The sequence below is a fragment of the Rhinopithecus roxellana genome, chromosome 21, assembly GCF_007565055.1.
Source record: "Rhinopithecus roxellana isolate Shanxi Qingling chromosome 21, ASM756505v1, whole genome shotgun sequence".
NCBI classification, from domain to species: Eukaryota; Metazoa; Chordata; class Mammalia; order Primates; family Cercopithecidae; genus Rhinopithecus; species Rhinopithecus roxellana.
The window spans coordinates 11,274,982-11,288,682 of NC_044569.1; the positions used below are offsets into that span (position 1 = coordinate 11,274,982).

At 45.3% G+C, this 13,701-nt stretch overlaps 1 protein-coding gene across 1 annotated transcript in view; it reads left to right on the plus strand.

The window, feature by feature from the left end:
• The window catches only part of LAMA1 (laminin subunit alpha 1), a 172,192-nt gene that overhangs the window by 80,713 nt on the left and 77,778 nt on the right, over positions 1 to 13,701 (plus strand). Inside the window, 8 exon segments of the mRNA XM_030926195.1 lie at positions 725 to 898; positions 2,394 to 2,495; positions 3,786 to 3,997; positions 5,402 to 5,513; positions 6,327 to 6,437; positions 8,442 to 8,569; positions 10,102 to 10,188; positions 11,209 to 11,420. Coding sequence (XP_030782055.1) covers positions 725 to 898; positions 2,394 to 2,495; positions 3,786 to 3,997; positions 5,402 to 5,513; positions 6,327 to 6,437; positions 8,442 to 8,569; positions 10,102 to 10,188; positions 11,209 to 11,420 — 1,138 coding nt within the window.

Here is a 13,701-nt window from a genome sequence, read left to right on the forward strand (position 1 = left end):
GCCGGCCACGGGACCATGGGAATTTTCCAGCTCAAAGAGGCGAAGGAGTAGGAGGCCCTCCGGTGGCAAGGGTGGGAACAGCGGCACGTGGTGCAGGGTTTATGAATGCAGGCCAAGTTGTTGCGGGAACCGGGAGTTCTGGGGTGATGGGTTCAACTGGGGTGTCCAGGGGTGGCTAGAAGAGGTGGAGATGGTGTGATGGCTGCAGGCAAGGGAGGAGCTGCTTGGTAGGGACTTACCCACCGGTGACTGCTGTGGCCACCACGCTGGGGGGAGTACCATCACCTCTATGTAGGTGACACACTGGGAGTATAAGATCTAGAGGTTATCTTTGTACATTTTTCAGCATTTGGGTAAAAAGCAGGGGGCAACGAAGAAGAGGGAGTCAGAGCTAGCAAGAGACATTTTGCTGAATACATTTATGATGTTCTTTTGTTGTTTTCAATCTGAAGTCTATATCCATGGCCTTTATGGTTTTGCTCATTTATTTGCTTATACTGGATCTGGATTTGGGGTAGTGAGTCTTGTTCTCGGATCCTCCTGGTCCTTTACAAGTGGAAGGGTCAAGGGTCATGAGGTTCGGCAGCCACGGGTGTTATGTGAATACCATTCCTAGAGAAGCTTTCTGGCCCATCTCTTCATTGTGAACACATTACTGCTGCACTGGGTGAAGTCTAAGGTAAGTTCTATTTCATACTTCAAAACTCTTGAATTTGTTTTTAAGGTAAGCAGTATGTCCGGGTGGCTGGTCACCGACCTGATCAGTCCCAGGAGGATTCCGTCTCAGCAAGATGCACTGGGCGGGCGCCACCAGGTCAGCATCAACAACACCGCGGTCATGCAGACGCTGGCTCCCAAGTACTACTGGGCGGCCCCCGAGGCCTACCTTGGAAATAAGGTGCGTGTGTCCCTGCAGGCAGCGATGTCTCAGACGAAGATCTCGGGGAACACTGAGAAAGAACTTGCGCGGCCTGCATTTTAGGTAGTCTCATAGGGCACCTGAGTGTCGGACAGCATTTCACAGCCTGTACTTGCATCTGATGATACGAAGAAGGTTTTCTAGCCTTGTTAGACTTTATGTTGTGTTATTCAAATAAGAACTTCTGCTCTTCTGGTCTGGTTCCTGAGCAGTGTGTTTGCTGAAGTCTCATCCCCTTCTCTGAGAGAAACTTTCCGGGTCCCTGGATCACTTGTTTATGAAGTGTTCATCACATTCCCGCTTTGTTTAGTTTGCTGTAGGCTCAGCTTAACGCCTCCGTGGCTTTGTGGAGGGCCTGGCATACATACAACAACTCAGGGAAGGTTCCAGCGATGGGGCTGCTGTGCTGCTCCCTCACTTTGAGCACCGTGGCAGGCTGTGCTCATCTGAAGCTCACATTTAGGAACAGATGGAATACTTTCTGCTTTTGCTATATTTCAAGAAAATGCAAACTGGTGATTCTGCAATGTGGAGACTGGTTTGCAGGCTTAAGCCTTCCTTGCAATGATGTGTTCCCATTCCCCCTCCCCTGTTATGCCACGTCCCTCCAGATTCTGGTTGATATGAAAATTTATTCCCAAGAATCCGTCTCAATTATTATAGCTCCCTGCTTACCTTCCCAAGGTTTTTTGTTCGTTTGTTTTAAAGTAATGGCATACGGGCATTGCTAGTGTAGTGTTGTAGGTTGGTATGCTTCTATTTAATTTGATGGTTATATTTTCATTTTAAAGCTTGTTTTGTATATTTTTAAGGAGCATTTATTTTTGAAAATTATTGTTTTTTCCATCAAATTCTAATCCTAGAACACATGCTCTATTTATATGATTTCATCAACAGAGTTCAATGATGTTTTTTCTCTTGATATCACTTCTCCAAATTTATGGTGCAGAGTTGAGTTCTGAACAATATTATTACTGTCACATACCCATCAGAAAGAAAATCTTTATTTTGTATTGAAGGACATCTCATCAGAAGAAACACCTTTAGTCCTTTCTCTAACTAGCAAATCAAACATGTCCTTTATTGTCCTACGAGGAGGATGCTGAAATGAAAATGTGGATATTGTAGACATGGGTCAAACTCCCCATCCCTTAAATTACTTAAGTGAAGTAAATATCTATTGTGTGATTAACAAAAGTTTATAGTAATTTGCCTTGTGGTCTCTAACAAAGAGTACATTTTTCTTCTGTGCTTTCAAACAATGTGCTGCATTTTGGTGATACTGATTAACCAAAGTGTTTCTAAATACACTTCCCTTTCACTGCCTTTAGTGTGAATTTCCTTGTCTGTCATGGCCAAGGGGATAGTTGTAGCCTAGTTGTTTGCAGGTGGATCCCAGTGACCACTTCCTCTTACTTGGTTGTTGCTGTGATTGTCTTCTCCTTTCGTGTTCACTCTCACTTAAACATTTCAGCTGACTGCATTTGGTGGATTCCTGAAATACACAGTGTCTTATGGCATCCCAGTAGAGGCGGTAGACAGTAACCTCATGTCGCACGCTGACGTCATCATTAAGGTGATTGGTTTTGCTTTGATTCTGCTGTAGAGCTTAGGGCTTAGTGGGCTGATAGTTTATGACTGAAAGTGACGAGGTGAGGCCACCCCAGCAAGGAGCTGGTGGCCAGGTGGCCATTCAGCAGACCCTGGACTTGGGCGGAGACTGCTGAGACGGTGAGTGTGAGAATCCGTCTTTGAGTCCATTTCTGGAGTTGCCTCAGGACAGCACCTGCCACTCTTCTCTTCATCGCCAGGGTGTACCCATCTTTTCACATTTAAAAAGGAAGCGGGGCTTAGTGGCTCATGCTTGTAATGTAAGTGCTTTGGGAGGCTGAGACAGGAGGATTGTTTGGGGCCAGGAGTTTCAGACCAGTCTAGGTAACATAGTGAGACCCCATCTCTCAAAAATTATTAGCCAGGCACCATGGCACGTGCCTGTAATCCCAGGTACTCGGGAGGCTGAGGCAGGAGGACGGCTTGAGCCCAGGAGTTCAAGGTTACAGTGAGCTGTGATTGCACCACTGAACTCCAACCTGGGTGACAGAGACAGAGCCTATCTCTAAAAAAAAAAAAAAAAAAATTTAAATCAAAAGGAGACAAAATTTTGCACTGACCTTGAATCTTCTCTTTTAAGTCTCTTCTTCCCTGTGCCACTTTGCCTCTCAGAAGAATGGATTAGGCAGTACTTGGCAGTCTGAGGACAGTAGACGTGTTGCCATTCTTGTCCTCAGCCTCTGTCCCTATCCCCACCTCCTCGTTCTCCACAAAAAAATCCAGCTCAGTCAGGAGGCTTCCCAAGTCCCAGGGTCCAGGGTGCGTTTGGGCAGAAACTGCTCCAGGTTCTTGTCTCTTGTGTCCCTTTCGTCTGGAGCTATCTGCACCTCCATCTCCAGCCCCAACAATTGCAGACCATACACGGTAAATCACTTTGGTTAACAGCAATTCGATGAAAAGCTGGAGCTATGTTTATATACTTTTTCTACCTCTGTACTTTAGTTAAAGATTAGAGGTGTCAGATGGGTTGCTTTGATAAAAACTGTGGGCAACTACATGACTTTCTTTCTTTTCCAAGATCCCAGCAAGTACACAGTATTTCACTTTATTACCGGAACCCCTCTAAAAAGAATACAATGAAACACCTTTTCTCTTGATAATTCTGAGCCAAGAGCTGTAGACACCATTACATGTTTGCCACAAGAAGCTAGGCATGAATGAAAAACCACGTTGCTGAATACAAAATTTAATTTAATTTTTTATTTTATCATTAAATTCAGTGACGAATGTATTTTCTCTTGTTTTTAAATGTTAGGGAAACAGACTCACTTTAAGCACACAGGCTGAGGGTGTGTCATTGCAGCCTTATGAAGAGTACCTAAATGTGATTAGACTTGTGCCTGAAAACTTCCGAGATTTTCACAGCAAAAGGCAGATCGATCGTGACCAGCTGATGACTGTCCTTGCCAATGTGACACATCTTTTGATCAGAGCCAACTACAATTCTGCAAAAATGGCTCTTTACAGGTATGTATTGGAAATGGAGGAAGAACTTATGGTGAAGGTACTCCAATTTTATCTTCATTTGTTAATATATATTTAAAGTTCAACATATTTTACATTCATTATATTAAGCACACAGCTAAAGGAACTGGTTGGCTTAAAAATTACTAAGTTTACAAACGTAATTTTATTGAAAACATGAGAACAGTTGTCCACATCAGCTGTATCCAGTAGAAGACAGACTTGACATTAGGATGAGAAACTTTCAAAGGGGGTTTCTGGGAAACGCACGATGAGTTAGCAATTGTCTGGACCATGTTGCACCTGGTTCTCACCAGCCTAATGTTAACCATCTTAGCTTTTACTCAGTCCATTTAAGTGAATGTATCCATCGTTGGTCATTTTATTACTTTGAGGAGGACAATTTCTGGCAATGTCGTGCCAAGTATCAAAGTTGTATACAGCTAGGCTGGGCGTGGTGGTTCACGCCTGTAATCCCAGCACTTTGGGAGGCCAAGGCAGGTGGATCGTATGAGGTCAGGAGTTTGAGACCAGCCTGGCCCAACAGGGTGAAACCCCATCTCTACTAAAAATACAAAAATTAGCCAGGCGTGGTGGTGCATGCCTGGAGTCCCAGCTACTCAGCAGGCTGAGGCATGAGAATCATTTGAACCCAGGAGGTGGAGGTTGCAGTGAGCTGAGGTCATGCCACTGCACTCAAGCTGGGGCAGCACAGTGAGACTTTGTCTCAACAACAACAACAACAACAAAAATATTGTATGCACCTAACACAAACATAGCATGACACATTTAAGGATAATCTTTCTATTTGTGATCATTGAATGGATTAATTTTTCTGAGGTGCTTCAACTCCAAATAGGCAACGCCAGACGTTTCCCACAGTGGTCTATGGGCAACAGCATGACTTTGTACCAAACATTGAAGACATTTCCAGGGAATAATGATGGCTCCCAGAGAATGTATTGTTGTGAAAGACCTTTAGTTACTTACAAAAATCACATCACTCTTTTACTGGATTTAAATGTTTTTTTTTTTTTTGAGATGGAGTCTCCCTCTGTCACCCAGGCTGGAGTACAGTGGCACTATCTCAGCTCACTGCAAGCCCCGCCTCTCAGGTTTAAGAGATTTTCCTGCCTCTGCCTCCCGAGTAGCTGGGACTACAGGCACCCACCACCACGCCGGCTGATTTTTTGTATTTTTAGTAGAGATGGGGTTTCACCCTGTTAGCCAGGATGGTCTCGATCTCCTGACCTCATGATCCACCTGCCTCAGCCTCCCAAAGTGCTGGGATTACAGGTGTGAACCACCATGCCCGGCTAGATTTAAATCTTTTAGGAGCCCGTCTTCACTGAGATGTGAGGTGTATTTGCGAGCGTGTGAGTCACATAACAATCTGTCTGTCTGTAGGTTGGAGTCCGTCTCTCTGGACATAGCCAGCCCTAATGCCATCGACCTGGTGGTGGCCGCTGATGTGGAGCACTGTGAATGTCCGCAAGGCTACACAGGGACCTCCTGTGAGGTGACGCTTCTCTTTTCCTGCCTTTTTCCTTTCGTTTCTTCCTAAGGGGAAAACTGCACTGAAGGGGATGTCATGGCACACATTTGAATTTTAGCTTTGGCAACCCGATGTTTGGCTCAGTCTTTTTCGGGCAATAGAAATATTAGAAGTCACATTGCTTAAAAAAAATCAGATTCCTCCACCAGGAATGGGCTGAAGCACTTGACAATATTCTGACGTCGTGCTGCCCTCCTGCCTTAGTCAATAGGAAGCTTGCAATACCCATGCCACTGACTGTGTTTCTAAGGAAGATGGAACTTGATCATATTTGAACATTTACAAATCACCAGCGTGTGACCTGGGTGGCTTTATACAAGCCAGCCCTATTTTGAGACCTTTTATGGCCCCTGGGTATTTTACTTTGGTGGGCTCCACCTTACATGTGAAATATATGAAAATGCACTTGCAATCCTCAATGGAAGTAATCTGTTGCTAAAAATATTTTGAAATTACTTGGACAAACGTATTGATATTAATACCATAACAAGAATAGGCCATAAGACTCGTTGCACAACCATTACGTTTTTGTGTGTATGTTTCTACCTTTAAAAAGAAATAAGGAACTGGATTATGGTGATGGTTGCACAGCTCAGTAAGTTTTTTACTAAAAGTCATTGAATTATACACTTGAAATGAGTGAATTGTGTAGCATGTAAATGATACCTCAGTTAGGATGTTTGAGAAAAAAGAAAGACATTTCTGTACTCGTGGGCAACTGAGCAGTTTCTCGTTGGTAACGTAGTGGAGGGAGGATGACTTTCCCTTCTCTTGCAGTCGTGCCTCTCTGGCTATTACCGCGTGGATGGAATACTATTCGGAGGAATTTGTCAGCCCTGCGAATGCCGCGGCCATGCAGCTGAGTGCGATGTTCACGGCGTTTGCATTGTGAGTCTCTCGCTGAAGCTCAGGTGCCCTGTCCTACTCACTTCAGAACCATTTGCTGTGTACAAGTGAATTTTTGTTTTTTGAGTGCTTCCTCCACGGAATAACCCTGGCCTCACAGACCCCAAAGAAAATTTACAGATTTAAGCTCATGTTATGAAATGTTTCTTGTTGTTGTTGTTTTTTTGTTTTGAAAAAAGTTACTTTGGTAATAGTGGAAAAGGGATATACGATTTCATTGCAGTTCTTTTTATTAGAATAATATAAAGTAGTTTTTATTTGGTGAGACTGTAAAGCAATAGAAAGGTAGAAAATGTTGTCTACTTACTAAATATAAAGGACAGGATCTTTGAGATGACAGTGCTGATATTTATTTATTTATTTATTTATTTATTTATTTGAGACAGAGTCTCACTCCAAGCTGGAGTGCTTACTGCAGCCCTGGACCTTCTGGGCTCAAATGGTCCTCCCGCCTCAACCCTCCAAGCAGCTGAGGCCACAGACAATGCTAGTATTTTTTTTTAAATCATGATATTACATAATATACCATAAGAAGAAGAATAAAGTATAATCAAACCCACTTGTATACCGTGCTTTATAGTTAGTTGGGATAAATTCATCAAGCAGGTACTTCTTTCGTGCAATATGAGTTGAAACAGGGCTTAAGAAGTAGGTAGTTAATCTTGAGAATGAACGTTGGGGCAGGCATGGGGCAGGATTTGTTTTTTAACTTCAATCAGGAATTCTTCTAGGCCCTATGCCCTGAAGCCAGGCCGCACTCTGGGGTCTCGTGGGTTTGATCCTCAGAGATGGAGTGACTGCAGATGCTAACCAGCTGTACCCTGGTCGCCTGGCAGGAAAATGGTCACACTTTTTCCAAAAAGGATCGACTAGTCACAGAGTTAGGGAAAATTAATTACCAGACCCAGGGAGAAGATCTCAGAATGATGCCCAGGATGGCTTATGGGCTCTAGAATTAGAATTTAATTCTTCTTTATTCTGTAAGTAAAGTTTTTGTTTTCCCCCATCTAGGATCAGATGTTGAATTTTATCATCATGTCTTCTTAGGCTTTTAATAGGAAAGGTTTCTACTGCCTTTCTTTGTATTTTATGCTATTGGCATTTTGAAGAATATAATCTTTTTTTTTTTTGAGACAGAGTCTCACTCTGTTGCCCAGGCAGCGGTGCAATCTCGGCTGACTGCAAGCTCCACCTCCCAGGTTCACGCCATTCTCCTGCCTCAGCCTCTTGAGTAGCTGGGACTACAGGCGCCCACTAATTTTTTGTATTTTTAGTAGAGATGGAGTTTCACCATGTTAGCCAGGATGGTGTCGATCTCCTAACCTCGTGATCCACCCGCCTTGGCCTCCCAAAGTGCTGGGATTACAGGCGTGAGCCACCACGCTCAGCTGAATATAATCATTTAAAAAAAGAAATAGAATGTCCTTGGTTCTGGGCCCTTGTTTGGTTTCTCATGGATTATTCAGGCCGGAATACTTTGTCAAGGATGAGTATCTCAGAGCACTGCCAGTGGGAGTCCCAGTGTCTCTCTGGCCCTCACTGGTGATGTTAATTCTGATTACACAGGCAAGGTGTCGGTCCATTTTTCCACTATATATGAACGATTCTTTCCTTTTGCAACTGAAAAATAGTTGGAGGAGGACACTGTGAGACCATGTGCATATCCCACTCTTCATCAGAATTCCCCTTAGAGGTAGGAGCCGGAAGTTTCTGGCCAAAGCAGCACGTGCTGTCATGTTTGCAAAAGCTTCTGCCCTTGTCCGTGCGCATCAGTCAGAGAGAAAGCTCTCAGGTTTCTCATTTATACAAACTACACTTGCTGATACTAATCTGAAAACAGGAGGCCTTCCTCATATAGCTCAGAGTTTTGTGACTGGTTTTAGCATTCTGTCTTTTTTTTTTCCACTTGGACTTCAAGTTGCTTATAGATAAATCTGAAAATCCTTTAAGACAACCTGAGCCAATTGTTCTGGTGCGTGTTCCTAGGCATGTGTGCACAACACCACCGGTGACCACTGTGAACAGTGCTTACCTGGCTTCTACGGGGAGCCTTCCCGAGGGACTCCCGGGGACTGCCAGCCCTGCGCCTGCCCTCTCACCATAGCCTCCAACAAGTAAGCCTCGGACCTCACCAGCATTTCCTGCCGGCATGGCCAGGATTCCCACCCAGATGTGTATTAATGTCTTCAGAGCAAGCCTTTGTGTGTAATAAGTGTGTGAATTTTGCCAGTGACGATTGATTTGGATTAAAGACAGAGGAGTGGGTTATTTTCTTCTAAACCAAAGTTTGGCATATTAAAGCAAGCAAGAAAAGGTGTGTGCCAGCAAGGGCCTCTGCATGCCGTTTTCCCTCTTGGTTCCTCTTGGTCATCAGTTGTTTCACAAGTATATATTGTCTACTCACCAGCGGACTAGGAGGTAGAGGGATACAGAGAGGAATAAAACATTGTCCCTCGACTTAGGGAGTTTTTGATCTAATGACCAATATATGTACCTATGAGCCTAAACAAGAATAGTCTAAATCCATTCATTGATTCAACAGATGTTTATGGAGTGCCTACTGCGTCCTGGGTTTTACAGCAGGTGTTCTGAATAGCAAGCTGTTCTCACCTGGCCATGGGCCCCAGGGGACGCAGTGTGGTCATGAGTGTAGTGAGACCTGTCCACCAGATGGTGGGGTGGAGGGAGAGCAGTGTCCAGCCTACCTAGGTGGGTGCAGGAAGCTCTTCTCTCAGACTTGCAGGAGAAGGAATTCCACAGGCAGCACAGACAGGCGTTCTAGGCAGATGGAGCTGGGCGTGCCATGGCGTGGCAGCAGGAACAGGCATCGCCCATTTGAGGAACTGCAGCAGGCCATGGAACAGAAGGCATGGAGGGAGGTGGAAGGAGATGTACCAGGCAAGGCCTTGTAGTCACGTTGGGGCAAGTGCATCCCACAGGCCAGCAGCTTAAAAGCCTCCGTCTCTTGCTGGTTTAACCTTTAGAACTCTTCCTCCACCCACTCTGAAAGAATTCCCCCAGGGATTTTTATTTGACATTCCAGTATATAAAAAGGATGCAGTCAGGGTTACTCGTGATGAAATTGGGGGTGTTTACCGTCATCCACCCTGTGCAGTCTCCTCAAGGTTTAGGAATAGGGTTGGAAGGGGCATCAGTTAGCAGGGGATCCCTGGAGAGGTGCGAGAGCCTCCTGACAACTTCGCGTTTGAGCGAGCTCACTTTTGCCCTGGTATGGGCAGGGCTCTGACGTGGGAAGTCAGTGCCAGGGAACCCGAGGTGGGGAACCCGGCATCCTAGGAGCACCCAAGTAGGCCTCCTGGAGGAAGCGTCAGCTGAGTTGGACACTGGGGCTGAGCTGGGTTAACCCAGGCAGACAGTGGGAGAAGTTGGTGCGCTGTGGGCTGAGAACAAGAGGAGTAGGGAGCAGGGAGTGAGGCACGAGTGTCAGTGCCTGGATCATGGGACCAAGAGTCGATGAGGGGTTGAGGCTCACAGGGTGGGCTGGCTGACCAGAGGCCCCGGGTTCTGAGCTAAGGAGATCTCACTGACAGTCTGTAAGCACAGGAGTGGTAGAAATTAAGCATTTTAAATATTTAGAAATTCGACTTCATCCATTGGAAAATTTTGTTCATTTCTGTTCTGACAGTTTCAGCCCCACCTGCCACCTCAATGATGGGGATGAGGTGGTCTGCGACCAGTGTGCCCCAGGATACTCAGGAGCTTGGTGTGAGAGGTACTCTGCATCCACTGGCTTCAAAATGCTGTGTTCACATTTTCAACATTGAATATAAATTCTGCGTTTGTTTTAAATGCATAGTTAAGTGTGGTTTTGGACTTTTGATGCATAATTGTTATTTCATAGAATCACTGAGAAAAATCAGTATTTCATGTTTTAAAATTGATGTTAAACCTTGCTGGGAATTTTTTAAGAACGGTACTCTTTTCCTGGCTAATGTGAGTTCTCATCAAGAACAATAGGCTGGGCGTGGTGGCCCACACATGTAATGCCAGCATTTTGGGAGGCTGAGGCAGGCGGATCACCTAAGGTTAGAAGTTCGAGACCAGCCTGACCAACATGGTAACACCCCGTCTCTACAAAAATACAAAAAAAAAAAAAAAAAAAAGAGGCTGGGCGTGATGGCGGGTGCCTGTAATCCTAGCTACTTTGGAGGCTGAGGCAGGAGAATCAGCTAAACCTGGGAGGTGGAGGTTGCAGTGAGTGGAGATTGCACCATTGCACTCTAGCCTGGGAGACAGAGTGAGACTCCGTCTCAAAACAACAACAACAACAAAAACAATAGGAAGCAGCAAGGAGTGGGTATCTGTGGTTCACACATTTGAATATTCCATTGCTCCCGGCTATTCTGGAGATGACAGGTGGTTTGGTTTAGTAGCTGTCTTCTGGCTTCTGAAAGCCAGTGCTGTTTTACCCATGTGTGCGCCTCAGTGCCCAGCTCTGGCTGAGCCTGTAGGAGGCTGTGTGGCATCTGGAGTGGTCGGGGTGGGTCAGAGTTGGCTCTGGACACGGTTACACGTCCACTGGATTTATGCCTCATTTTGGACGCTCTCCCCCTTCATCACGACAGGTGAAGGAGATCTGGGAATGCCCGAGTGTGGAGTCTCATCCCTTTCACAGTAAATCTCACGGAACAGAGTCAGTATGATTTACTGGCCACTCAGGGAGCCCCTGGACAGTGCGGTAAGGCCTTAAGTAATTGCATTTGTCTGATCCCGCTTTCAATCTTTGATACAGATGTGCAGATGGTTACTATGGAAACCCAACAGTGCCTGGCGAATCTTGTGTTCCCTGTGACTGCAACAGCAATGTGGACCCCTCGGAGGCTGGTCACTGTGACTCGGTCACCGGGGAGTGCCTGAAGTGCCTGGGGAACACAGACGGCGCCCACTGTGAAAGGTGTGCTGAAGGTTTCTACGGGGACGCTGTGACAGCCAAGAACTGCCGCGGTGAGTGCGCGAGCGTGAAGTCAGGTCGGCTGCTTATCGCCGTAGGAAGTCACATGTGTCACACAGGGCCCAGCCTGAGAAGTCACACTCTCTTGAGGGGTTACTTGCATTAATGCTGGGTCTCCGATCAAACATAGACCCACGACCCGGTTCTTCCCTGGCTACCCTATCTGGGCTTGGTTAGTCACAACCCATAGGGGCCAGGCCTGGAAAGATGCAGCCTGCCACTCGAGCGGCCAGTGTGACCTGAGAGAGTTCTGGCTCTGCTCCCAGGGACTGAAATGAAAGTGGGGAAGCTCAGAGCCTGTCACATTCATAAGCGAGATGATTCAGGGGCTGCATGAGGCAGATGAGATTCCAAGATGAAGGGTGGGAAATGGTAAGACTGTAACCCCAGAAACTACGTAAAGCACCGTGTGGTGCATCTTAGTCCTCTGTGCTGAAACTACCCGATCCCTGTGTCCCTCTGCTGAATTTGAGTCTTGAAATTACGGATCATGGAGAAAACTAGATTCTCCTATACAGCAGACGACCTGGCCGGAGGGATGATTCAGCCCTCAGATTCTGAAGCAGTGAAGGAACAACACTGGCAATTATAAATTATTTTGAGTATTTCATATAAATGCCGAAGTCATACTATGGTATTACAATGTGGGGACACAAGAGGGCGCCAGCTATACAGAAAACGTACTTTCCCAGACACACATGGAGAGATTGGAAATGTTTTATAGCCCTGGGCCAAGCAGGCTGATCTCCAGCAGGTGGCCACCTTGACTGGCTATCATACCAGGATAATTATGATAACAGGATTTCTACAATGCTTCACGGTTTACAGAATGTTTTTATCGTTTTCATGTCATTTCTTTTCATCATTACTGCAAGCCTTGGTGATTTGTTCCTCCATTCATTCATTGTTTATTAAGTGTCTGGTATTTCCCAGACACTATCCTAAGAACTGTGACAGGTAGTTGGGAAATTGTGGTTCAAATCTACTGGGAAGCTACACATGATGATGGTATGGGGAAAAAACATACCTGCAGATCCAGGCGTTGGAGTCTGACTAATGTGACTTTTATTCCAGGACCAACTGTGTGACACTGGGCTAATTTATTAGCCTCTCTGAGCCACTATTTTGTTATTCATAAAATGGACATAATTATATGTGTATATTAAGGCCTTTCTGAGAAGTCAGTGCGATAACATTTACAGTTCTAGACATGAAATAAATGGTAGCTATGATAATTACTAGTAATAAAGCAAACATTTTTATTATATTTTCACACCACTGCTGTCCAATAGAAATATAATGTAAACCACACATGTAATTTAAAATTTTTTAGTAGCCACATTTTTCAATAGTAAAAAGAAGTAGGTGAAATGTATTTTAATAATATATTTTACCTGAGCTGATATATTAAAAATTAGCATTTTGTCATGTGATCAGGTTTTAAAAGTATTAAAGCAATATTTACTTTTTTAGTACTGAGTCGTCAAAATTGAGTGTATATTTTATATCCCAGCTCAGTTTGCTAAATTTTCATCAGAAATACTTGATCTACATGCAGATTATAGAAAATTTACAGTTGAAAAGGTAGTTCAAATATATTTAAAATTTTTCCATCCTGTACCAAAAATTATTTTCTTTAATATTGGCATCCACGTTGACAAAACTGCTTCAGTATTTCAATTTAAACTCAGAGATCTGGTTCTTCGGTTGCATCAGCCACATCTCCAGCATTTGGTAGACGTGTGGTTGGCGGCCACAGGACAGGACTGTGAAGGTGAAGACGATGAATGACTGTCTGGGGGTGCACTTGAAGGCACAGAGGACGGGCAGGCCCATCAGCCCAGGGTGGCCAGGGCTGCCTCCTGAAGGGAGTGCTGTTCATCTGAGACTTGAAGGATGGGAAGAGGAACCCCAAGAAGAGTGACCAGCGTGGGAAGACGGGCCCAGGCAAGCGGGCAGGCCCTGCCCGAGGTAGAGGCTGGAGAGAGTGACCAGAATGGAAAAGACAGAGACAGGGAGGGGAGGTCTCGGGCTGACAGGTGGGAAGCAGCCACGTCGGCGGGGTCTCATGTGCAGTGTTGAGGTGCTGAGGTCACTTCGTCCTCACTGTCCTGGGACTCACCAGGGTGTGATTGGAGCTGTGTGTTTGAATAGCGCCCTGCTGCCAGTGTTGAGGAGAGACTGGCTGCCGGGGTGTTGGGTTAGGAGACAAGACTGGAAATGAATCTTGCTGATGAGGGCTTCAGATAGGGCCTTTGCCATGGAGGTAAAAGA